We start from the raw sequence: 27,795 nt of genomic DNA on the forward strand, positions 1-27,795 counted from the left end.
AAATCAGGATAAACATACAGGGCTTTAAGAATATTATTTCTCCTTGATAAAAATGGAGACAGCTCAGTACTGTAAAAAGAGTGCTATATTAGGATTTAGAGGGACCTTCATCTGAATCCCAGCCCTACCACTTGCTGCAAGACCATGATCAAGTTATTAATTTCTTTGGAGCTTAGTTTCTCCATCTGTAAAATGAGGGAGTTTGATTAGATCACATTTCAGGTCCCTTCCAGTTCTAATTCTATGATCCTATAATCTGATTCCCTCCTGTTCTAAATCCAAGATCTAAGATTCTTATCAATACTAACCTGTCAGAGTTAGTTCTTACCAGGCATTTTACCTGAGGCATCCCTTGAAGAAACTGCTAGATAACTAAGAAAAAGAGAAATATTTATGCTCAACCAAACATGCACTTGGACTCTGAAGCTTATCAAACTACTTTATATGAAAGATGAACTTTTATTAATCTTCATTTGCCTCTAAAAAACTTAATAAAGTCTCATCCACTTCACGGTCCTTCTAATGATCTTCTAGTTTGTAAAGTGGTAGATGTACTACAGAGTATCCTTGCTGAGTAAATGCAACAAATTGTGGCTTTTAAGATACACATAGCACAGAAAGAGTGGCTTTAAAACACTATGAAACCATAATTATTGGCATGGTCATAATCAAATAATATTTCATTCACTCAAGATGTCCTTGGAGTGAAATGCATTTTTCAAAATTTTCAGAAATTTTCAAATTTTTCAAAGAGCCTGAGTGAACCAGAAGAAATACTTTTGACTGGCTGATCAAAGTTAATAGTTTAAAACTTTGTTCTTTTTTGTTTGTTTGTTTTTTGGAGGGCAACTGGGGTTAAGTGACTTGTCCAAAGTCACACAGCTAGTGTGTCAAGTGTCTGAGGCTGTAAAAGTTTGTTCTTTATGGAAGGACTGTTCAATAGTAAACTGGGTGGATTTCAGATAAGACAGTATTCACTATTCATTACTGACAAGTTACTTCAAAAATATTTCTAAAGGCTTTTCAATAATGCTAAAGAATTTACTCTACAAATGGGTTATAAAAGAGAAAAATAGTAGAAAGGGAACACCCACAGGAACATTTACCTTCCACTGCTCTTTTGAAGAAAACTTTGCAGCTGCCACAGGTCACCACCCCATAATGACAACCCGAAGCTTCATCCCCACACACCAAACATATTTTAGAAGGTCTTGAGGATGTAGTAGAAACACTTCGTAAAGAGGAACTGTAAAAACAAAACAAGACAGAAATTATATGAAATGTAACAATATGGCATAATTGTGTGAAGGCAATGCTTTGTAAATCAGGTCTAAGAAGGGACAACATGGTGCATTGGAAAGAGGACTAGATACAAGCCCTAGCTTGGCCATCCACAAGGGTCACCTCACTGAGCTGTGTTTTCCTTACCTTTTTATATTTTTATCATCTAGCTCACAAAATTGTTGTGAGAATCACATGAGAGTGCATAAAAATGCTCTGATAACCTTAAAGTTCTACATAATTGTAAGCTGCTATTATTAGTTGGTAGTTTGGGCTTTCTCAATAGTGAATTGTAAAGTCAGAAGGAAATCCTTAGAATTCCCCAGTCTCTACAGAAAAAAAGGAATAGAACCTCATATTGCTGGGTTTGAGAAAGGTCATTAAAAAGGGCTTGACTACCACTTCCTGGAGGTGGAAGAGAGACAAACAGACAAGAAGGTTTGAAAAGAGAAGAATAAGAAATATGGATCAAATTTAAAATAGGATAGAGAAGGTAAAATATTGTGGCATGTTCACATTGAACTGTGGTATGCTTCACAATGAACTCAAGATCTAAACATCTTGCTTATATTTTAGTTTTGTCTAGTTATTTCAGTCAACGATAATTTGTTAAGCACTATGAGTCAGTCATATAATTGTATGAAGTAGATTAAATCATAGTTTTGTGATATGCTTTACACTTCTCACATGTGTTCTATTGATTTTGTGCTTATAACACTGCAATATTTAATTTGCCCAAAGTGGAACTCCTGCACAGTGATTTTATATAAGCATAAGTTAAACTTCCAAATTCCTGACAGGCATCTCAAACTCACATTCAAAATTCAGCTCATCACACAGTCCATTTATCCCAGCTTCTGAATTTCTATGGATTACGAAAGCTTAAAATCTTAAGACTCACTTGATTCCCTCTTAACCATGACTCCCATTACAACCAAATCCAAATTCTTGTTGATTCTATGACCAAAGTATTACTTCCATTTATCTATTTATTTCTACTCGTTCTGCTATTGACTTAGTTCAAACTCTTATTTAACTAGGTTATTTTAATATCCTCCTAACTCATTTCACTGCCTTTAAGGTCTTTTTTGCATTAAACATTTTTTAATTTTTTTTCTTTATTTTCATTTTTTAAATACTTTATTAACTTCTGATTTGCATCATTCATTTCCACCAGATTTTGAGTTACAAATTTTCTCCCCGTTTTTCCCCCTACGCACCATGCCAAAATAGCAATCCCACAGGATATACCCTCCTCCAATTTGCTCTCTCCCATATCTTCTCCCATACCCCCTTCAACTTTTCCAGTAGGGCATGGTGGATCTCTATGGCCCAGTGCCTGTATATCTTATTTCCCAATTACATGTAAAATAGTATTAATAATATATATATATATATATATATATATATATATATATAATTTTAAACATTTTATTTTAAAACTTTGAATTCCAGATTCATTCCCTTCCTCCCTTGTCACTCACCCTTACTGGGAAGATAAGCAGCTCAGTATAGGTTGTACATGTGTAGCTAATGCAAAATATTAACATAGTAGATATATTGTAAAAGACTGACTATATTACTCTCCCTCCTATCCCACTTCCCACTTGTTCTATTCTCTACTTTGATCCCATCCCTTTTCAAAAACGAGTGCTTCCAACTTCCCTCCCCCCCAGCCTGCCCTTCCTTCCATCATCACTCCTCTCATACTCGTCCCCCCTACTCTCCTGTAGGGTGAGATACCCTATTTAGTGTGTTTTTCATTCCCTCCCCAAGCCAAATTCAATGAGAATAATTTTCACCCATTCCCTTTTGCCTTTCTATTCTTCCCCTCCATTGTAACCATTTCCCCTTGCCTCTTCTTTATGAGATGGGTCTCTCTCCATCTCCTCTCATTATATTCCTCTCTCACCTCTTAATTTCACCTTTTAAGTATCATCCCTTCCTATTAAATTGGTCCTGTGCTCTCTATCTATGTATACTTGTAAACATATATACACAAATTCACATACATATTCATATGCCCAAATACCCTGATATATATATATTCCCTTCAACTATTTTCATACTGAGAAAAGTTTCATCAGTTACAATTATCGTTTTTCCATGTAGGAATGTTAATAGTTCCACTTTGATAAGTGGCTTATGATTTCTTTTCCCTGTTTACCTTCTCAAGCTTCTCTTGCTTCTTGTATCTGAATGTCAAATTTTCTATTCAACTCTGGTTTTTTCATCAAGAATGCTTAAAAGTCCTCTATTCCACTGAATGACCAAAATAAGCTTTTGTCATTCACTTAATCCTTTAATGACCTCTCAATGCCAACAGAATGCAAGCATTAGTCTGGTTCCCCACAATCAAGATCAAATATATCTATTCAGCCTTATTTCATATTCTATATTTTCCCCAAATTTTGGCTATTCTTCAATCTCATTCTCTTACATATCTCATCCCCACAGACCATGCCTCATGCCTAGTCCTTCCATCCTCTCTGCCACTTGAAATCTTTTAACTCTCACCTCTAATGTAAATAAATCTATCTTTCTTGTACTCAACTCTCTCCTGAATTCTAGTTCCTGGTCTCCAGCTGTCTCCTGGATGTCCCACAAATATCTCAATATATCTATAACAGAACTCATTGCCTTTATTCTTGCATTCTTACTTAATTTTTTCAAAGATATCACCTCATTTCTAGGCACCCAGGTTTGCAACCTTAGAGTTATCTTCCACTCTTTACTCTCATTTACCAATCCCTTCCCCTCCATTCCCTCTATACCAAGTTCAAATAATCGATAACTCACTTTTAAAATGTCTCTCCCCTCCCTCTCTGCTCATGCCATAACTATCCTAGTTCAGGCTCTTATCACCTCTCACTTGAACTTCTGCCGTTGTCTCATAATAATCTCTCCAATGAGCTGAATGCAGTGCCTGGAACATAGTAGGCACTATAATAATATTCCCTCCCCATAAATACATCTCATGTCAACCAGCTTCTCTTACTATAATCCATTCTCAAAATGGCTGCCAAGTTGATATTCTGAGGGTGCTTGTTTGACAATATCACTTGCTGCTAAAAAAGCTTTGGTAGTTAGTTTTCTGTTGCCTTTAGGAAAATGTGAAATCCTATTCTGGGCATGTGAGTCCCTTTACAATTTGGCTCTGGGCGTGTTTTCCAGCATGATGACATATCATTCCCTATCCTACACTCTGCACTCCCCTACCATGTCTAGTTACTGGGGAATAGATGACTTGCCATCCTAAACCCTTATGTCTCTTCAAAACTAAGCTCTTGTGCCACTTCCTTCAAAAGGCCCTACTTGGTGCCCCCAAGCATTACAGCCTCCTCCAACCAACACCCATTTATTTAGTAAACATCTCACAATGACTTCACACGAGAATGAAGTTTCTTCAAAGCAGGGACTATGTCACTTTTCAATATATCCTCTCAGATCCTAGCATAGTGACAAACTCATAGGGAGAGCTAACGAATAATTCCTGGTTCATTGATTTCTTTTCAAATCCCAGGTTAGGTGCTAACTCCCCCAATGAGTCTTCTCAGGTAACCATCACAGATTCTTAGTGCTTTGTCAAGACCCCTGTAATGGAAATGCAAATTTAAAGATCTTCCCTGCCCCTAGGCTAAAGTGCACCTGCAGCCTGGGGTGGGAGGCTTGTTTTTCAGTAGATACTTCTTGATTGGACAGTGAGTCAATAAGGTTGTTACATTCTCTGAGCCAAGAGAAGGCTATATAAGCCCTGATGTGTAGCTTTGTTTTGGGGCTCACTTTGAGAAGTGAGCTGTGATTAGATCTGGATTCTGGGAAGCCAGTGTCCAGAGCCCCCCCAGCTTTGAAACCCAGATGTTGATTGGTATGGATGTAATGGTTGGACAGTTTGAAATCTGTCTACTTGATCTGTTTCTGTCTTGATAATTCTGTCTGTATATTCTGAAGCTCGGGGTGCTGACCTCTTTCCCCTGAACTAGGTAAACGATATATGTTTGACTGATTAAAGTAAGCTTGTCAATCCTTTATCAAAGCAAATCTAAGAACCTGTGTGAGCAGCCACCCTGGGGACTCTGGGGTGCTTGCTGCTACAACCCCGCCCTTCTCCTTGGGTCTTACCACATTCCATTGGGTAGAATACTTTTTAAACATCTTGTCACACTGTTAGACTACCAATTTTCTGAAGGTGGAGACTGACCGTCTTTTTCATTGATCTGCTAACACCTAGTCCAGTGACTTGCAGGTGTAGTTGCTGAACTGAATTAAAACGTCACAATTCTAGCAGTCCTTTACTTTGGACTTAGATGCTTGAGAAGAGCAGACCCCAGCTGTCTAACACAAGGTTGTATCGTCCTTGCGTTAGAATAACGTTGTTGTTCCACTAAGATAATGAGATTTACAATGGAATCTAACTTATGCTCCAATACGATGAGAATGAAAAAACTAAACCGTTTACTTGCAAGCAATGAAGGGATTGCCATATACATTGCATTCAAAGAATGGAACATTAATTAGTAGGTAACATGTCCAATTAGATGGATTAGGCCACATGACTGTCTCCACCCCCACCCCCTCCATTTACTCATAACTTCTAACAACAGAATAGCAGTGTTTAGTTCTTTACTTTGAAATCACACTCCTAATCTCATTATATTAGAACATAAGTTTATAGAAGGGAGACAGTGCTAATGAGGCCAGGGTTACAGGTTCAATCCCCATATGATTTATTTAGCTTGGCACAGTAAAAACTGTTCTATGACCACAAACTCTACTCCGAAGCTCAACCAGCTGTCTTATAAATATAAATCATTATTCCAAGGGAGACTGGGCAACAAAGTATGGATAGCTCAGAACAACCCATCACCATTCCAAAAAACAAAAATTCCAGAAGTACAGAATTTGCTGATACTGGGTCAGTTAAGTTGTTTTTACATACGAAGAATAGCACACATTGTAGGCCACATATTTTAAATAAATCTATTTTTGCATTTTAAGAAAAAAATAGGTTTAAAGTTGATTATATTATGCATTTCTTTGAAAAATATAAGTCTTTAATCAGTATTTTGTATATCAAATTTAACTATTAATAAAATTCATGGTCTCTTTAGAGGGTATTTGGGGTCTTGCATAGGAGAAAAGCACAAGCCTAAGATATAGATACTAGAAGGTACGTTTTATTTTATTTTTTAAAAGCAATCAGGGTTAAGTAACTTCCTCAAGGTTACACGGCCAGTTATTTCTGGGTGTGGTGCTGAGTATCTGAGCCCAGATTTGATCCCCAGGTCATCCCGACACTGGAGCTGGTGCTCTTACTCACTGAGCCACCTGGCTGCCCCTAAGCAATTGGGGTTAAGTAACTTGCTCAAGGTTACACGACCAGGTGTTTCTGGGTGGCTGCTAAGTGTCTGAGCCTGGGATTCAATCTCCAGGTCGTCCCAACACTGGAGTCGGTGCTCTTACTTGCTGTGCTACCTGGCTGCTCCAAGAAGGTACATTTTAAATGGTGTAAGATTTCATGACAAAGTTTTATCTGGAGCATATTTTAATGAAAATAAAGTAAAACAATAAAGTGATGATCACTATTTTCCCTCAGGCAAAACTTACTATAAACATGCTATTCTACCCTCAAATAACTACGGGTTATCACTCTCAAACCAGTTATCATTAACTAAGACTAATTTTTATTTCAAATTTATGTCTGAAAAATAGAATTCTTTTTTAATTATCAAGTTTCTGATAGCAAATGCTCAAAACTGATCATTTTTCTTCCAAACAAATATGATTTTATTTCAACTTGTTTCTACTTTCCTGTGATTTCACTGGTGCAAGCCCTCCTTTCCATCAATGCAGATCACAATCCTATAAGGCCACAAGGTACAGTGTGAAAAGTCATGCTAGATGTTTTTATTTTTGTGGGTTATAGCTTTTGTCACCAATAAAAATAAATATCTTTATATTCCATATAAAAGGATCAGGGGAGAGGTGAAAAAATGCTATAATTAAGATTGGAAATAACAAAAAGTCCTGTGTTTTTTACTCTTTATGTGTCAGGAAACTTTCTGCTACCGATTAAGTTGGGTGGACTCTGATCACTTAGTTGGGTGACCTTCTCTAAACATCAGTTTTATCACCTGTTTTTAATAAATAACAAAAGCAACAATGCTAAAAGAAAATAAATATTTACATAATACTTTAAAGTTTGCAAAGGATTTTATTTATATCATAGGTGTGGGATATATCTGGTGTGGAACCAAGAACAACCCTTCTCTCATCTTCAATCTCTCTAGCTTCTTCCTTCCGGTCCACAAGTCTCTCTAGGTGTCCCATAACCCTTTTATCACCTCGAATTATCATCCTACATTTGTTCTTCCTTTCATTGGTAAACTTGTAGGAATTGTTATGCATTCAGTATCTCAACTTCCTCATGCTGCATATATTTCTCAATGCTTTGCATTAATGCTTCTAGACCCACACCTCTACTGTACTATTCTATCTAAGGTAACCAATAATCTCTTAACTGCAAAATACTTAACTGCCTTTTGGGAGTTCTGCATATCCTGCCACTGCTGACTGCCCACTTTTCCTAGTTACTGTTTCCTCCCTTTCTTTCCTTCACTCTCTTCTCTCCTGGTTCTTCTAGCTGTCTGAATGTCCTTTTGCATTTTCCTTTGCAGGATCATGCTTTAATGCCATGTTCCCCAAACCTCGTATCTTATAAGGTTCTCCCCTTGATATTCTCTTCATCTTATTTACTTGAAACTTTCTCCATTCACTGTACCACCTAGCAGCCCCATTCAGCTAAGGTCCAACCTTCTTAAAAAAAACAAACAAACAAAGAAAACAAACTTTCCCCAGTCTTCCTTAATCTTAATGCTTTCCCTCGGATTATCTACAATTTACCCTGTACAGAGCCTTTTTCAATAGCTGTTTTCAGAATGTCTCCTCGTATACCATGTTTCCCCAATAATAAGACCTATCCTGAAAATAAGCCCTCCCCTTACTGTGTAAGATTCCTCTAAAATAAGCCCTCCCCCGAAAATAAGCCCTATTGAGATTGCTACTGTAGTGAAGGTGATCCCCTGCGCTACACGCTACATTACGGTACCCTCTGTATGCACCGTCCCCCCCACCCCCGGGTGAAACGCACGCCACGCTCCGAGCTGCATCCAATCAGAGCTGCAGCAGTGAGCGCATCATCCTGTTCTTTATTGAATTCATTATTGAATAAAGGTACATTTTTTTTGTTCACATTTACCTATTTATTAAAATTGCTGTCAATGTTCATTAAAATAAGCCCTCCCCTGAAAATAAGCCCTCTGGTGTTTTTCTGTCCAAAAAATTTAATAAGACAGTGTCTTATTATCGGGGAAACACGGTAGATGGTCTCTTGCCTTTCTTGGCACAGTGCCTGGCATATGGGAGGTCTTTAATGAATGGTAGCTGACTAACAACTCTGCCTACATTCTACCCAAAGGAATTTTATCACTTTCTATGATTTTAATTATCATTACTAGTTTTTTTTTCTTTCCTGAATTAGAGTCATCAGATGCCTGCTATTATTATCTTAAAGACTCATCATTATATCAAATGTAACATATTCAAAACAAAACTTATTTTCTTCCTTTTTTGCCCTTTTACTCCTTCAAATTTCCCTATTCATGCTGCAAGTATAATTTTCCCATTTAGTCAATCAGGTTGGAGTCATCTTTAGCTCTTTTCTCTCCCTCTTCTCATACCCAACCTGTTGCCAAGTCTTATGAGTTCTACCCTATGTCATTTGTGTAGGTCTCTTTAATTATATTCACTTATCTGTCCTGGACAACTTCTACAATCTCCTAATCATTTTTCCTGCTTATATTCTACTGATTTAACAGGGTTTATAAGCATATTAATTCATTACTGTAAACATTCAGTGAGATTCACTCACATACTATACTGTATAAACACATATGGAATACTAAACATCAAAAACAGATTCTATGTATAATGTACCGATTTTTAAAAGCAAGTTAAGCAAAATGTATCCTTCCCAACTCATAAAATTAACCAAAGAACTCTTTTAGCAATTTTTTCTTTTGTCTTAAATAAACTTGCAAACAAGTTTACAATCATATTTAAACTGAAATAACTAGTTCTAATTTTACTATTATGTTATTTAGTGTGTACTATTTTAAAATACACACACGTCTTCAATGCTGAACGATTCATTAGTGCTTTCAGATAGTTCATCACTAACCAGATTTCTTCTTTTTTTACAGTAATTCATAAAGCACATAGGCACTAAATACAAGTTATAACCTCAGTTGGATGAATAAAGTCACACCTAAAGTTATCTGGCAGGCACTGAAGATACTTTCTCACTCAGTTGAAAGAGATAAATACTCTAGGAAATTGAAATTTTAAGGAACAATTACTAATCATTTCCTTCCTAGGATACTCTTCTCTTCATCTTTCTTAATGTAGTAGTTATAAAACCACAATTCAGCACAGTTTACGCCATTAATAAAATTTGGCAGAGGAACACTGTTTAATCAACTACTATCTGGTTATGAGGTATATAATATCTAGACACAAGATTTTACTTAGATAAATCCAATTTACCTCTAAATGACAACCATTTTCTTCTAACTAAACTAAACTAAAACACCACCCTATACTTGAAATACAGTAGAATATTTTGAAGAGGAACAAAAACAAGGCAAAAAACGACAAACGGTAGGAAGTGTTTGCATCTTCACAAGAGCTTATGGGTGAAGAGAGAGTATTTGAAACTCAAGATTTTGAGAAATTAATGTTAAAAAGTGTTTTTACATGTAATTGGGGAAAAATAAAATATTAAATAAAGGTAAAAAACCCAAATTTATTATTTATTTTAAACAATCTTTGCTCTTTTACCTTTTGAGTTCCAAATGGTTTCCCTCCCCAACTCACCAAGAAGCAAGCAATATATCAATTACAAATGTGAAATCATATAAGATATCATTCCATAGTATGGAATTATTATGGAATCAATGCCATTAATTCCATATTAGCCATATTGTCAAAAGAAAAAGCAAGAAAATTATACTTTAACTTGCAGTGAGCTTATGAGTTTCTCTCTGAAGGTAGATAACATTTTTTTCCATCATGAGTACTTTAGAATTGTCTTGTTGAGTGGCCAAGTTTTTCACAACTGGTCATCATTATAACACTGCTGTGACTGTACATGATCTCCTGGTTCTTATCACTTCACTTTACATCAGTTTATATAGGTCCTGCAATGTTGTTTTATGAAACCATCATCCTTTTTATTTCTTATTACTCCATAACCATCATATGCCATAAACTGTTCATTCTCCAAGTGATGAGCATCCCCTATAAATTTCTAATTCTTCAACACCACAAAAAGAGCTGCTCTAAATATTTTTGTGTATATAGGTCCTTTTACTTTTCTTTAACCTTTTGGGGACAAAGACCTTGCAGTGATATTTCTGGGTAAAAGGATACACACAGTTTTATAGCCCTTAGGGCTTAGTTATAAATTGTTTCCCAGAATGATTAGACTAGTTCACCACTCCACCAACAGGCTGTGTACCTATTTTCCTTCATTCCCTCCAGCATTTGTCATTTTTGATAAGTATAAAGTAATACCTCAGAGCTGTTTTAATTTTCATTTCTCTAATCGACAGTGATTTTAAGCACTGTTTCATATGACTATAGACAGCTTTGCTTTCTTCTTCTGAAAATTTCTTGTTTATATCCTTTGACCATTTATCAACTGGGGAATGTCTCTTATCTTTATAAATCTTTATAAAAGTTCAGTTGAAACACATTAAATCCTGCTCCAACCCTTTATTTTAAATCTGGGTGTGTCTTTTTGTTTCAAGCATGTTCCCTATAAACAGCATATCATTAGATTCTGGTTTCTAATTCATTCTGCTACCTACTTCCATTTCATGAATAGGCTCAGCCTATTTACCTCCATAGTTATAATTGCTATGCATTCCTCTCTAGCCTGGTTTTTTTCTGTTTAATCTTCTCCCTGTTTTTATTCTATGCTTCTTCAAAAGCCTGTTTTACTTTTGATCACTATCTCCTTTAATCTGCCATCAATTTTATCTTGCCCCCCACCCATATATCCCTTATTCTCTTTCCCTGTCTTCCTATCGGAAAAGATAGATTTCTGTGTGTGTGTGTGTGTGTGTGTGTGTGTATTCTTCCTCCTTTGAAGCACTTCTAATGAGAGTGAGGTTCAAATATTGCAAATATTCAAACTAGAATCCACGTTTCTATCTCTTGAATATTTTTTCACCTATTCTGTCATCTGTTCAGAGTGAAGATGAGTATGGGAGCTTGAACATGATAAAAACTTGGAAAATGACTATGATCAAATCCCTGCCACTTTTCCAGTTTTCTTACACCTTACTCCCTGCCTTGTATTCTTCCATTCAGGGACTCCAGTCTCCTGGCTGATCTACCAACAACACTGTCTCTCTGATCTAGGAACTCTCTCTGCCTGTTTCCTATGCCTGGAATATTTTCCCTCTTCATCTTCCTTTGAATCCCAGCTAAAATTCCATCTTCTACAAGATGCCTTTTCAAACTCTTCTTAATTCTAGTGTCTTCCCTCTTTTAATTACTTCCTATTTATCTAGCACATTTTTATCCAGCATATAGCTTATCTGCATATATTTGTTTTCTCCCCCATTAGACTGTGAACACCTTAAGGATAGTGCCTCTTTTTGTATCTCTAGTATTTAGCATATAGTAGGTAATATTAAATGTTTATGTTAATGTACTGAGAAATGATTAGGGAGTGAAAAAATGCTATCTACTAAAATGAGGAACTAGTTAATATTAGAAACCATGTTGTCAGTAGACCTAATCAACACCAATTGATAATTTTGCAAAACATTCTATATTTCAGAAAGATTTTTGGCTTATTGATTTGATTTGACTTTTTTGTCATTTAGTCAACAAGCATTTATTGTGCTTAACATGGACCAGACACTGTGAAATAGTCTGGGGAAACAAAGACAAAAATAATCCCTGCCTTCAAGGAGTTCACATTTTAAGATGAGAGACAAACATAAAACAGAAGTGTCTTTTACTGAAGCTTATAAAGAAAACAAAATGTAATCTTTGTCTAACTGGTAAAGGAGGTTAAAAATTAAGAAAATGGGGCTGGGTTTTTTTTTGCATAAGTAAGGTACTATTCTCTTGCATGCAAAGTATTTCCTGAAAGGTATATATCTACATATAAAAAAAAATGATAAAAAGCAACTTGTGAAGAAACACAGTCTCTCAGAATAATGAGAAGAGACACAGGATATTCTCAGGACTAGCTTAATAACTGCCCCTCAGATAAATATACCAAAAGGATTTATTTAAAGGCATAGTAAGGAATGGAATAAGAATGTATATACTGTATTGTGGTCCTAATTATATTAAACAATTATAAAAATAATTAATATTAATTTTGATTTTAGAGTTTTGAAGTTATAACTAATAAACTGTAAATCAAACAAATATTTGGGAACATAGGAAAACTATATGTAGATTAGTGGATTAATTCCTAATAGAATGATTTCTTGAGTTTTACGTCAAAAGGTAAAGATGACAATTGATCATCAGGAAGCCCTGTTTGAGGGACTGAGCAATATAAGAAATCAGAGAAGAAGATGAAAAGGGATGGGGTTAAAAAAAAGTGGATGGAGAAGGAGGAAGGAGAAGAGAAGACAAAAAGAAAAGAAAAAGAAAGAGGAAGAGAAAATAAGAAAGAAAAAAAGGAGGGTGAGACAAGTAAGCCGAACAGAGAAAGAATCAAAAGGAACAACAAATGGAGAAGGTTATACAGATGACCTTGACTCTATACAGCTATGATGATGAGAGCTTGCTGACTGAAAGAGAGGCATTTTTTTGCATTCTGGCTGGAGGAAAGGTTTGGTCAGCTGAGAAAACTCTTCATCTGCTGTGCTGACCAGAGGAGAGCTGAACCCTGCCATGATGTACAGAGTTGTCTAGTTTATTGCTCTATAGAAGCATCTACAGCCTAAGACAAGGGTACCCTCTTAGTGGTGACTGGTTACTTTCTATTCTCTGTGGTTTAAGAGGGAGAAATGAGAGAGGGGAGATAAGTTTTGCATGAGGTTTTCTGTGAAGCGGTGCTTATTAGAAAAGAAGTTTTATACTAGAAGCTCAAGGGAAAAAAGCAACATTCTATTGAGTGAAGAACTGGGTGGGTTTTACTGGATTATGAAAAGAGTTAACCTAATGAGCTTTACATTTCTTTGGCTTAAGGGAGCAACTTGTAACTGAATAAATGAAATATTGATTTTTCTAATAGAATACAACATTTTTTCAGCACCCTGTAAAAGGCAGCAATGACCTAAAATAACTCATCACTGTTTTAACTGACTCAAGAGCATTACAGCTTTGCCCAGCAAGAGAATGTTTGAGGACCAGAAAATATACATCTGGAAAAGAAGCAGTTTTACATGGCACAATTTGTTTCTGAAGAGACCAATGACATCAATACATGCTGTCTAGAGTGGAGTTTCCCTCGGCTCATGAATTTTCCCACTCATGTATGTACCTGCTAGGTTTCTATAAGTATGTGCTCATTTGCCACCACAGATACTACATGCATTAGGGGGAAGAGTATGAGAGGTGGATGGTTAAACTATAATATTCCTGCTTGTCTTTTATAGAGTAAATTTTATGATCATAATTCCTTTTGCTATCAGATTGGAGAATGGCGGAACAAGATGTGGCATATGATTGTGATAGAATACCACTGCTATAAGAATGAACCCAATAATTTTAGAAGAACATGGGGAGACTTGCACAAAATAATGAAGAATGTAATAGCAATATTTTTTAAAGAATGACTGAGCAGGATCTAAGACAACCCCAAAAGACTCATGATGGAAAATACTATCCACATTCAGAGAAAGAACTTTGGAGTCTGAATACAGATCAGAAGCATACTATTTGCTCTCCTTTTGTTTTGTTTCTTCTTTCTTGTGGTTTCTCCCATTCGTTCTAATTCTTCTTTACATCATTACTATGTGAAAATATGTTTGATATGTATGCATATGTAGAGCCTATATCAGACTGCACACTGTCTTTGGGAAGGGGGAGGAGAGAGAAGGGCGAGAAAATTTGAAACTGAAAATCTTATGGAAGTGAATTTTGAAAGCTAAAAATGAATAAATTAATTTAAAAAAATTATGACTTTGAGTTAATAAGTTATTTGTGTCTGTTATAAATATCCAAATTAACTATAAAGGACTCATGAAAAAGCACTGTTTGCATCCAGAGAGAGAAATGATATATAGAGGTTATGTACAGAATAATTTTACATATATGTACCTATTTGTGTCTAATAGTAGCATCTGTAGTGTGTGTGGGAGACCATAAAGGGGAAAAAGAAATTTACATGATAATTTTATTGTATATTTGAAAGGCATACAAGTTGTGCATAGTAGATGTGCAGTTTAATGTGCAAACATTTCTTTTACTGCGCTATATTATGGAAATGCTTATTTTATTCCATAAATTAAAAATAAAATAAATTGTTAAAAAACCAATGCTTCATTTTGATTGATTTTGTTCATACAGGAAGCAGTAAGATAGAGGTTAAGAATTACAGTAGTGATCAGAAAAAATATATCTTCCCTATCCTGTTATATATACAACTCTATGACAGAGTTTAAGTAATAGCAGTGTGATCTAGCCTAATTTGGTACTCCCAGACATACTGATTTGAGTTTAAATTGAGTGAACAAGTCAGCCTATAGAATGAAATTGGGGGGGGGCCCATGTTTGGGCTACATATGGAATTCCTAGGGAATAGCAAGGAGAAACTTAGATGTCACTATTCTTCTCACTGTCTAACAAGTGTTTTCATAATGTCCTCTTCTGAAAAGGAAATATAAAGATTATGATTCAAATACATGCCTTAACAGCAAAATCACCAAAAAAGAAAAGATCAATTTTGCATTTAACATTCATTTTCAATTACAAGAAACTACTTACTAGGAGAATTAAGAAAACTCCTCAATTAATTTGAATGTCATGTAATTAGAAAAACACTATGAAATAGGACAATATATAAAAAGTGTTTTATGTTTAAAACCAAAGCAATGAAAGCAAAGATAGAACACAAAAGGTTGCCAGACCAGCCCACAGAGATCAGGAAGTAAAACATACCTAGAGAAAAATTGAGCAAATTCTTGGTCAAAAATGAAGGAATACAGAGTGGCTAGGTGGCGTAGTGAGTAAAGTGCCGGCCCCGGAAGTCAGGAAGACCAGAGTTTGGTTCTGGCCTCAGACACTTAACACCCACACAAAAAAAACTAGCCATATAACCTTGGGCAAGTTACTTAACCCCAACTGCCCTCCAAAAAAGGGGAAAAAATGAAGGAATATATCTTGGACCTGAGAAAAAAGAAGTGCGAGAAAGCTAGGCATTAAAGCATTGAGTCCACACTAGCAAAGGATCAAGAGCTAGGGGAAACATCAGCAAAGGAAGAAAAACAACACTTTGGGTTAAAAACCAGATTGGATCCAGTGAGTACACAGAAGCTAGAGGGTAAAGCAAAATACTAGGCAAACACTCAAGAGTCAAAACATGGAGAAGCCAGAGATCGGAACAAGGTAATGAGTCAAGACTAGATAAGCCATCTGGAGTATAGACACAGAGACAATGTGTAAGAGAAGAAGAAACTTAAAATCCTTCTGGAAACAGAACACTCCCATAAGATTTCTTACTAGGACAAGCAGGGTCAACCCAAGTCCTGCAATGGAGCAGGCTGGTAGATACAGATTCTAAAAGAGCTGAAATGTGTAAGTTGTGTATAATACTGGTAACAAAGGTTTAAAGAGAATAATTGATCATCTACATAGAGTCAGATAATAAGGAAGGTGAGAAAAAATAAATCTGTTAAAAAGAAAATCAGGTCACTGAAATCAGTAAAACTTTCAGAACATGGTAAGTATTTTGGGGGTAACTTCTGTTAAGAACAGATGGTGTTCAAAAAGACAACTGGCAAATGATTTAGCAGATTACTGGGAAGGTGGCTATATACAAGCCTGGTCAGAAGAGTTATCTAAAAATGGCATAAATTGGAAGGAAGATGCTAAAAAAGTTTAAAGAAGGGAACAAGGAAACTTTGGTTACAAATGGATTTTGGGCATAGAGAAAAATTCTGAGATTCAAAGGATTTTGTTATAGGACTGTCATTTCATTATGTTTGGGATTTAGGAACAGAAAAATGCTTGTCTAATTGTGGGATGATACAAACACATCAAAATGGAACAGCAAGAAAGATCCTTATGAAGAGGTAGTTGTATGATAAAAATGGACTTAAAAGGGGATTTAATTAACGGATACTCATTTGAAAACTAATGCCTTCAAATTACATTAATGACATTATCTGATAACAATAGAAGCCAAAAGTAGGAAAAAGAATTTTTTAGGTCAATTGCTCCATCTCACTAATTGCACTGGCTAAAGTAAAGGCATTAAATATAAAACTTCTTAGAAGAATTTTATTCAAAAAGCCACATTTTCCATCTAGCAACAAAGAAATGAAGAGCAAGAACCCAAGTGCACTCAAAAAGAAGTCAAATGCTACCAATAAATGCTCTACAGGAATAAAAGGAATAAAGTTTCAACTCTATTCAGAATCCTATGAAAAAACACAAATTGGAGACTGTAACAGATCATTTACATAATATTTTACAGTCATACACTTTACATATTTTATCCAGTTTGATCTTTTCAACCACCACGTAAATTAGGCAGAACTGGCATTATATCCTCTTCCCGTTAGATAAGAGAGAGTTGAAGTTCAAATATGTTAAGTGAATTATGTAAGGTCTCACATCTAGTCCAACCTGTCTTCTGTTTCCCAGTTATGTGCTCTTTTCATGCAACAAAAACTTTACACAAGACTTTGAACAACATTGTAACTTATTCTGAAACCGAACAATGCAGATAGGAATAGAATTATATTTTCTATAGATCGTTTTACTCAGAGATCCATAGAAACTCTAGCCCAGAATGTACCTCAGCAATCACCTAAATCAACCTATACCTAAAAAATTCTATATACCTGAAGAATTCCTTAATTCTCTAATTCTATAACACACTCAACAAATGATAATGCAGCCTTTGTTTTGCTAGAAGACACACCCGCTACCCTGTAAAGTTTATTTTGCTTTGCAGAATGCTATTAAGAATTTTTTCCTAATATCAAGTCTAAATGTATCTCTTTGCAACTTCCAAAAACTGTTTTGACTAGATAACTTCTGGGGCCATGCTGACACGTCAAATGGCAGTTATTCATTTATGTGAAGATAGCTATCATGCCCTTCTGTAAGGCCTCTGTTCTTTTGGCTAAACTTTTTTTGTTCAGTTGTTTGAATCACGTCTGATTCTTTGTGACCCCATTTGGGTTTTTGGTTTTTGGGGTTATTTTTGGTAAAGATAATGGAGTGATATGCCATTTCCTTCTCCAGCTCATTAAACCGATGAGGAAACTGAGGCAAACAGGGTGAAATGACTTGCCCAGGGTCACACAGCTAATAAGTGTCTGAGGCTGGATGTGAACTTACAAAGATGAGTCTTCCTGACTCTAGGCCTGGCACTCTATCCACTGTGTCACCTAGCTGCAACTGGGCCCTCCTTAGATACAGCACTGGGCCTGGAGTTAGATCTGTCCTATTCACTGCACCAGCATCCTACCTGTCCATGAATAAGACTAAACATTCTCGCTTGCTAAAACTTCACATGACATGTTTTTGAAGTCATTTCGATTGTCTTCCTTTAGATATTCTCTAGGTGACTGAACAATTCTCTTCCCAATATGTGATGGCCAGAACTGAATGGGATATTTTAGATGTGATTATACCAGAGCATAGATGCATTATTGCCTCCCTAGTGCTGGATGTTACGCTTCTCTTCATTCTGCCTAAGACTGCACTAGTTTTTGTGGCTGTAATATGCACAGATAACTCATTGTGAACTTGCAATCCACCCAAATTCCCTTTTCAAATGAACTATCTAGTCACACCTCCCTCTTGTCATTAATTTTCTGAATCTTGGGTAGCTAGGTGGCGCAGTGAGTAAAGCGCTGGCCCCAGAGTCAGGAGGACCAGACACTTAACACCCACACACAAAAAAAACTAGCCGTGTAACCTTGGGCAAGTTACTTAACCCCAACTGCCTTCCAAAAAGATAGAAAACAAAAAAACAATTTTCTGAATCTTTCAAAATTTCATCTTATTGGAATTAGACTAATGCTCAAGCCTGTTAAGATTCCTCCAGTAAGTCATCATTATTTACAATGCTATGTAAAATGGTGAGCTTAGACTCTGGGGCAATTTTCTCTTTGGCTCCTATGACAACATGCTTCTAGTTAGTTTCAAAGTTTCTCTGAATTATGATCACATAGGATTACATGAACTCTTATTAGCCTGGAGGTCTAGCTACCATTTTAATGTGGTTTCTATAGGAAAATGTATTTATGAGGCAAGTAGGTAGATAGAGTGCTGGGCCTGGAGTCAGGAAGACCTTAGTTCAGATCTGTCCTGAAACAATTCCTGGCTATCTGTGTGACCTTAGGCAAGTCATGTAAATGCTGTTTACCTCAGTTTCCTCAATTGTAAAAAGGAAACAGTAATAGCACCTCTCTTCCAGTGTTACTGTAAGGATCAAATTAGATAATACAGCTATCCCTTCCACATTACAACTTTCCCCACTGGTTTTGATATATTGTAGGTTGGTATAAGAAATTAAATGGGGACCTGGGGGGTGTTTTACAGAAGCTGCAGATGACTTGTGAAGGCCAGCAGACAACAAAGAGCCTATGACCAAACACTTAACTCAGATTTGACAATAAGGTACTATAAACACCCCATAAAAGAAAAAGAAAAATTCTGTCTTCTTCCCTGGTATGAGGGGAGGGCCAAATTTTTATGCAAATTTTCCACATTGCAGGGGTGCCACATCCCTAACCCCCACAATATGGAAGGGGTAGCTGTATTTGTAAAGTACTTAGAGCATACCTTGGCATATATTAGGCATCAAATGAATACTAATTGTCATTATCATCATCATCACTACCGTTATTATTACTTTAAACAATCAATTTATAAATAAATATTTATCATAGAACCCTTTCAAAAATTGGGATCTTCCTTTTTGCCAGAAAGGTTTATAAAACTTGAGGGAAAATATAAGTCTATTGTTGACTTCTAGGAAGACTATGCTAGATTATGAAATTAATAAAACATCAGGACTTTTATGGATCCTGATTTTGTTAATACTGATATACATTCCACAAGCAGAAACAGGAACTCATCCACACCTTATCAACTGGTGTGATTCTTGTCCATGTTTTTCCATAAATCTTCCACTGCTGATATAACCAATGGGCAGAAAGTCATTGTAGACTCATTGTTTTTTCTATGAAAAGAATTAGAGGTTACTTGTTTTGAAAGGAAATTATTCCTTCATATGTTTGATTTTAACCTGTCTTATCCTTTCACAATCTACTTGAAGGCAAGTACTATGTTTTATATAAGCTCTGCATCTCCCCAGTGCCCAGCATACATTCTTTTGCACAGAGTAAGGCCTATTAATATATGGCTACTGTGTTTGTATTTACCTACACACACACACACACACACACACACACACCCTCAGCATTAAGCATATATATGGGAAAGATAAGTGCGTTGTTCACCTTTTTCTGCTACTATTTTTACTTTAAAATTGATAGGTAGATGATGAGGAGTCAATACAAAGAGAAACTGTACAAATATTTGACTATGTACTTATAGTCTCAAGACAAGGCCACAAACTTCTGCCTCGGGTGTTCCCGATTATTTGTACAATCTATTATTTTATCTGCTCAATCCAGACATTTCTACCTTTTGGGTTCCAACTTTATAAATTCTGCAAAACTCCCTTAACCAGTTTAGGTGACCTGTGGCCCATTCATAGACTGAATAAATAGTGTGTATTAATGATTTTTTTTTTAAATTGTAAGAGCTGTTGACATGGACAAAATGCAAATGTATCTAAGAATGTTACTGAAGTCATAGTAATTAATTCATCTTTTATTTTCTCAGGGTGTTCGGTTTGGCAAGGTGGAGAGCCACATCTTATTTCATTCCTAAATATTTCCCACTAAGGGGAAAAAGGGTTGATACTGACAATTAACTAACAAACAACTCACAGAATGCCTAAATTTGACCTGATACAGAGTCCGGTGAGAGCATGTGGTAGTGAAGAGTGGGGATGTTTTGAGAAGAAACAAAATTTATTTTTCTTTTCCAATTATGTGTATGAAGATACAGAGATGGAGAGTAAGAAAAAAAATTACAATATAACTTCACTAGCTGAAATGGATGATGGGAAAAGTTTACACTTACAAATTAAAGAACTAGAATTTTACTCTAAGAAACACAGCATTAGCACTGGACCTGGAGTCAGGAGGACCTGAGTTCAAATCCGACCTCAGACACCACAACAACTAGCTGTGTGACCTTGGGCAAGTCACTTAACCCCAACTGCCCTCCCAAAAGCAAAAAAAAAAAAAGAAAGAAAAAGAAATGCAGCATTACTACTTTGAAACAGAGAAAACAAGAATTAAAACTTTCCCAACTTACAAGCTACATTTGACCCCTATGGACAAAGGAGTTATGCTAATGGGTCGAGAAATTCATATTTGTACTAAAAATTATTGTTATAAACTTTACTTAGCTCAAAAAATACATAATAAGTATGATAAACAAAAATATCTTTCATAAATGGAAAAAGTTCTTTATTTTATTTTATTTTTAAGCTGTTTATTTTAAGCATATATGTATCACTATTTTGCAAATGCATATGGATGCTATTGTGACAAATAGAAAAAAAATTCACTTAAAAGCATTATTGAACAGTGATGTTTTATCTTTATTTTGTCAATTAATGGATATTAATTACATTTACAATTATGTACTTTACCACACCTATCATTTAAGAGTAAATCAATTTTATTTTTATATTAGGAACAAAGTTGTCAACTCAGGATCAGAAATATGGGTACATTATGATATAAATGACTCACTTAACCCTATTTGCCTCAGTTTCTTCATCTGTAAAAAATGAACTGGAGAAGGAAATTATGGTAAAGCACTCTTGCATCTTTGTCAAGTAAACTCCAAATGGGGTCATAGTCAGACACACCTAAAACAATTGAATAACAACAAAAACCAGCAAATAAAATTAAAGTAATTAAAAACAATTTCAGAGCACTGAATTTAGCACTGGGGAATACCAAGAATAAGATAGTAACTGTTCTTATGGAAAATAGGAGTTAAAAAGATACTATATGTTTTTTAATTGCCACCTCTTAATAATCACAGCAATAGCCATTGACTCACTTATCACCTCTTTAACTTCCATGTGTACCTTTTCTTATATGTGTATAAGCAACATGGCATTGCAGATGGAGACCTGTTCTCAAAGTCAGGAAGATCCAGGTTAAAGTCAAGCTTCTACCATATCCTGGCTATGTGACTCTGGGCAAATAAATCATTTAAACTCTCAATCCAAGACTGTAAATTGCTAAGTTAATAATAATATGCATTATTAGAAGTTCCTCACTCACACCAACAAAATGATAGGTCCAGTAAAAATACATCTCCAGTCTTGATCTCTCTCTGGAACTCGGGTCCCACATCATGTTCTACTAGATATCTTCATTTGAATAAACAGGGAACTCATAAAAAAACTTAGAGAAGTTGGAAGCAGGAACAACATAATGACTATAAGTATGGAGTGAAGTCAGGCATGCTAATACTAAAAGCTCACAATGAGCTAAGGTTGGAAAGGAAGCTAAAGGACAATAAAAATATTTTCCCCCTAAAACTTTTGTTGGGAGAAAAAGAGCAAAGAAGATGTAACAAGTCTGCTCAGCATTGATGTGATCATAACTAACATTAAAGAGAAAAGCAAAGCATCTCAATTCTAATTTTGCTTTTTTTGTCTGCCAGAATGGCAACATTGGAAATGACAGAATAGAGGTAATAAGGAGAAGACATCAAAGATAAGTAAGGAGATAGTGAGAAAGCATTTAGTTATCCCTCATTAAGTCATCTAGTCCAGATGAAAAACTTCCTCAGGTACTGAAAAATGCAGGCAGGTGTGATTTCTGAGTCACTGTCAGTAATAGACCAAAGATTACAAAAAAAAAAAAAAAAGAAGAAGAAATACTACAGGACTAGAAGAAGAGCAAATGTCTTAATTTTCCAAAAAGAAAAGAAAAGGGTGTGTAAGTTTTAGGAAGGTTAACTTGACTGATTCCTGGAAAAATTCTAGGACTAGTCATTGATGAAATGATTTGTTATGATCTAAAAAGGGAAGCCAGCATAGTTTCATCAAGAACAGATGTTGCCTTTTTTGATAATGTTATTTAATTGATTGACGAAGGTAGTGTTGGAGACATGGTTTTCCTAGATTGTATCAGAGCATTTAAACCATACACTTCTTTTGGAGAGGGAGAAATGTTCACTAGACAATAAAGCAATCAGTTAGATTCAGAATTGGCCAAATGGCAAGGAATGGAGTAATAGTTAAATGTTCTGTGTCAAAGTGGCAGGAGGTTTTCAGTGGAGCGCTGGAGGGATCTATAATTGACACAATTTTTTTAAAGGTTTTTTTTTTATCAATGTCTTAGATAAAAGCATAGACATAATGCTCATCAAATTTGCCCATAATACAAGATTGGGAGAGACAAATCACAAACTAGAATGACAGTCAAGATCCCAAAAGTTCTTGACAGAATAGAGTACAGAGGTGAATAAATCTAAAAAGATGAAGTTCAATGAAGATAAATGTAAACTCTTACACTTGGGTTAAAAAAAAATCAGCTACACAAGTTCAGGATGAGGGAGGTATGGAGAGACAGAAGTTTGATCACCAAAATTCTAGAAGTTTAAGTAATATTGCAAACTCTAAATACGTCAATAGTGTGTTAATGAATAGCTGGGATTTGAACTCACATCTTCAAATTCCAAACCTAGCACACTCATTCTACTGTACCACTCTGTCTCCTTATGGTACCTTTATTTACCAATAGTAAAGACTGTTAATAGTGCTTACACTGTGATCACTACTGCTGAAGTTTAAAGGTCTTGAAAAATTGTCAGGACAACCAGAAAAACATTCATAACCTTGGGTTCAAATGGTTTATTGTTTTTCAGCTGAAATATATTTACATTCATATATTCAATGCTTTACCTCGCTTTTAAGATAAGTCAAGAACTAAAAGAAAGCTTAAATTTTTCTTCTAACAATTATATAAGATTTTCAAAATGTTAGTTTAAAAATTACAAAAACTAACCATATAATAATAGCCCAGTCAATGTCAGGATAAGATTATTTGGACTCTGATTATCTCAGTATGAGTGTGTGTATATATATATATATATATATATATATATATACACATACACATATGTGTGTATGTGTGTATAAACAGCTATTATTTCACATTTTAGTATGTCAATTTGAGTTGTCATTAATTATACTATAAATAACTATATTCAATACTAACATACAGATTATAACCGATCTGTGCCTTTTTATCTTATACAATACTTGTCTATACCTTCTCATAAATTCACCATGGGGGGGATTTCTGTCTTTTGGGGACATCATGATGATATTAGTGGGACACCTGGGTTATCTACTTTTCATTACTCATTATGTGACCAGCCTGATTTTCCTTCTTATCATAGGTTTGGTGATGATGTGGTTTTTTGCTTCTATTCTTCTCCAAATCACTTACTGCATTTATTTCACATCCGTTACAAACCCCTCTGTTATTCTCTTTGTAATATTCATTTATAATTCTTCAGAACATGACTGTAAGTGACTGTGTGTCACTTGCAAGAGGCAGGCAAGTCAGACTAGACAAACACAAGTCACTCTAAAGGAGAGATAGGAGAGCAGCACATGTCAAGCAAGTGGAAAAGCCCACTCTTTCAACCAATACTTCCCTTCAGATTCTGATAGAGACAGCCCAGGACCTTGAACCTAAGAGCCTTGGGAACAGCAATCCCCCACCATCATTCTAGGAAGCAACTCTTGTGGAAATGTGGCCTGGCAACCGCTTCTATAGATGCTGTAATCAGAGCTTCTGAAGACTCAGAAAATAAAATTCCTGTCACCCCTTGGCATTGCCAAATGGCTCAACATCAGAAACTGATAAGGACTTTATCAGTAACATACCAATTTCACTTGCAGCTGAAACCTTTCCTTTTTAAGATAGGTTGTTGAGAGCAGATACTTACTTTATTATTTGCATCCCCAGTACTTAGCATGGTGTTTTTCACCACTTAATGAATTTTTTTAAATTAACTGATCATTAAGAATCCTCATAATAAAAAGTTGGACCTTTGTTTCTGAGAGAAACCTGGGATCATTTAAGGAATGTTATAATTTCCTAAAGGCAACCCAACTTGCTCATCTCCTCCTGTTCAGTGGTCAACTCATTGCCTATCTGTATTATCTATCCCAAACAAGTTCTATAAATTGTCTGCTCAGCTCCATGACATAATGTGGGCAACTGATGGTCAGTCAACAGGTATTTATTAAGTGCCTATAGTCTTCACTACATGGTCCATCTTGAATGGATGATCACACCAAACTTTTAAGTGATTATATATCTCTTCCAAGAGTTCTGCAGAGTTCTATGGCTTCATATAACCAATATTATGTCATTCACAAACGCGTGCATCTGGAAGACCTCAGCATCTAAGAGGAATTCCATCTTTGACTTGAACTGGGTTCTAGATCGCCTCTATTATATGGAAAGCACCTCTGGCAAATTTTTATCTTTCTCTTTTGTGTTTTGCATGATGTTTGTAAATCAGAAGATCTTTTGAGGATTCTTAAATGATTTTGATGAATGGATAGATACCACCTTATTGAAAGTCTTTAATATGATATTTTTCTTTGCTGAATCAAATGCTTTTTTGATAATCATTAGGCAATAAATACAAAGGAATTTTGTATCTCTACATTTTCCAGCTAATTGTGAGAATGGTAAAAATGTAACCCAGTATGCAATGTCACATATCAAAGCCTGCTTGTTCTCTAACATGCTCGCCGAGGATGACCTCAATTTGCATATCAATGATTCTAAGAAAAATTAATATACAGATGAGAGAACAGATAATTAAGTCAGTAATTTATATTTTCTCAATCAACTTTTTTTTTGCATTAATAAGGTCTGAAGCTTTTCCCTACCTTTGGTCTCTTCACCTCCTTCAAGTGTTTTGTGACTATATGAATCAATAACCTCAAATTTGGGTCACTTACTGTTCAGATTTTCTTTATGTTCAATCCAGTCATTTTCCCCACTCTCTCCTTTATTTTGGTATCATCTCTACCTTCCATATAAGCACATCTAGGAATAAATTGTTAGAGTCCAATTGTGGTGGCTATATTGTCCTTGATGATGAAAATTATTTGGCATAAAAATCTTTGCAGATCTTTCCTTTTTTTGTTCTATTTGTTTTTATCTTTCCATTTCTTAGTTGGATTCTGGTTGGATTTCTTGTGCAGTTTTCCTTAAACTTGGTTTAATTCTTCACTATCCCAATGATCTTTTTTTCATCAGATTTTAAAAATTATTTACATACAATATAAACTAGTCAACTAATGCTGACTTTGGCATTCATCTCTCTGTATTTCTCTCTCTGTCTTTGATTATAGAAATAATATCCAGATTGATATGACTTAGCACCTCCAGCCGTATGTCCATTTCACTGTTCATTGGCTAAGGATATCAAATTAAAATTTATAGATGGCCCAAAAAGCTGGACTTCACAGCACCATTTATTTTAGTATTTCATGCAACCACCATCCCTGCAGAAGCAGAAGGGGACCACACATAACTAAGTACTATTTTACATTTTCCTTAGTTTAATCAGTTGATATAGCCAAAATACTTTTCACTACGTGGTCAGCTGATTCAGTATATTATAGAGAAAATAATAATTCCATAATAATTATATAAACTCAAAATGGTCACATTCATGGTACATTAAGTTACCCAAAGGGCATATCTATGCATAATTCAGTCATATTCTACATATATAACAAGAGAACTTTATAATCTTGATTTATATATAGAGGAGGAAAAAAGGTTAAAGGAATTTCAACAATCAGTTCTTCAAAGGAAAACTCCCTAAAGTTTGAGTCCAGAGAAGTTGAACTAAATGTTGATTTTTCTGCATTAATATGATAATTGCCACTGATAAGCTCTCCCAATTCTACAAATGCTTTCCAAAATGTTTTTTTAAAAAACAACCTAAATTATAAAAATCTTATATTTTAATTTTGTATATTAATTCAAATTTTATTTGTGCAAGAAGGATGTTCTTTCTAGAGGCAACCTGAGAGAGGCCACATAGTATGTTGGAGAAATAATTCAGCAAAAATCTAGGAAACCTGGGTTCTAGTCCTAGACCTTTCACAAACTAACTGTTGTCATATGACATCTCAGGTGCCTCATCTGCAAAATGAAGCATTTAAATAAGATAATTTTTCAGCTTCAAAATTCCACTTTTCATATTCCTGTGTAGTACTTTGTATAGAAAGGATGTATTTAGATCATGTAGATTTTCTACAATCCATTCTGCTGGATGGTTAAAACAGTACAAATGACATTTAAAAGGAAAATTAAAAATTCAAGAAAACTTCAGATACTATTGTAACTGATTCTAGGGAAGATAACATGAAATCTGCAGTATAAATAGTAGAAAATCACATTTATTTTTATCAATAAGAGGAATGGTTTTGTTTGCTTGTTTTTTACAGATCAGATGAAATATGATATAGTGGGAAAATCAGGGGTCTAAGAGGCCAAAGATTTAATTTCTGCCTTGATTTTATTATTAACTATGTGCCTTTGGACAGGTTGCTGTACCTGTCTACATCTCAGTTTTCTCACTTAGACAATGAGAGGGGTGAATTTGATATCTTTGAAGTAACTTCAAACTGTGAAATTCTGTAATCCTGTGAAAGAATTGTGAAATATATTTTGCATATGATCCTTCCATGGTCTAGGAGACTTACACCTTACTGTCAAAAAGCATCAATATTTTACACTATTCTTAAAAAGTGTCATGCAATAAGAGTTTTACAAACACCAAAATACCAAGACTATTTAAGACCAGGTAGGTCCATAGATGCCATCTAGCTATCAAATCAGTTCTAAAGTCTTATCACTTCACAAGGCCTTTCCTGAGATATAGCTTGGAACAAAAGTAAATTGAAAGAATTCATCTTGGGTTATACCTGAGCCCAGAGGGCCAATATTATCTTTTCCCTTATCTACATAAGTGATAGCAAAAAAGAGAAGAAAAAAATATAGAACCGTGAAAACCACCAATGTGTTCGTATATATGATCCAAATCATGATGAGCAGCAAACACATCTATTGGCTCAAATATAGAACCATG

At 35.2% G+C, this 27,795-nt stretch overlaps 1 protein-coding gene across 5 annotated transcripts in view; it reads right to left on the bottom strand.

Annotated features, from left to right (window-relative positions):
• NR3C2 (nuclear receptor subfamily 3 group C member 2) overlaps nucleotides 1–27,795 on the bottom strand; it is a 440,138-nt gene that overhangs the window by 216,175 nt on the left and 196,168 nt on the right. For 4 of the 5 annotated variants that reach the window (XM_069105493.1, XM_069105492.1, XM_069105491.1 and 1 more), the window contains exon 3: nucleotides 1,095–1,246. In XM_069105493.1, the coding sequence (XP_068961594.1) occupies nucleotides 1,095–1,246 (152 nt within the window). The remainder of the gene's footprint in view (nucleotides 1–1,094; nucleotides 1,247–27,795) is intronic. The other variant, XM_069105494.1, reaches the window with a different exon arrangement.

The sequence above is a fragment of the Petaurus breviceps genome, unplaced genomic scaffold, assembly GCF_028583685.1.
Source record: "Petaurus breviceps papuanus isolate PSGF00001 unplaced genomic scaffold, PetGlider_PUasm1.0 76, whole genome shotgun sequence".
Taxonomy (NCBI): Eukaryota; Metazoa; Chordata; class Mammalia; order Diprotodontia; family Petauridae; genus Petaurus; species Petaurus breviceps.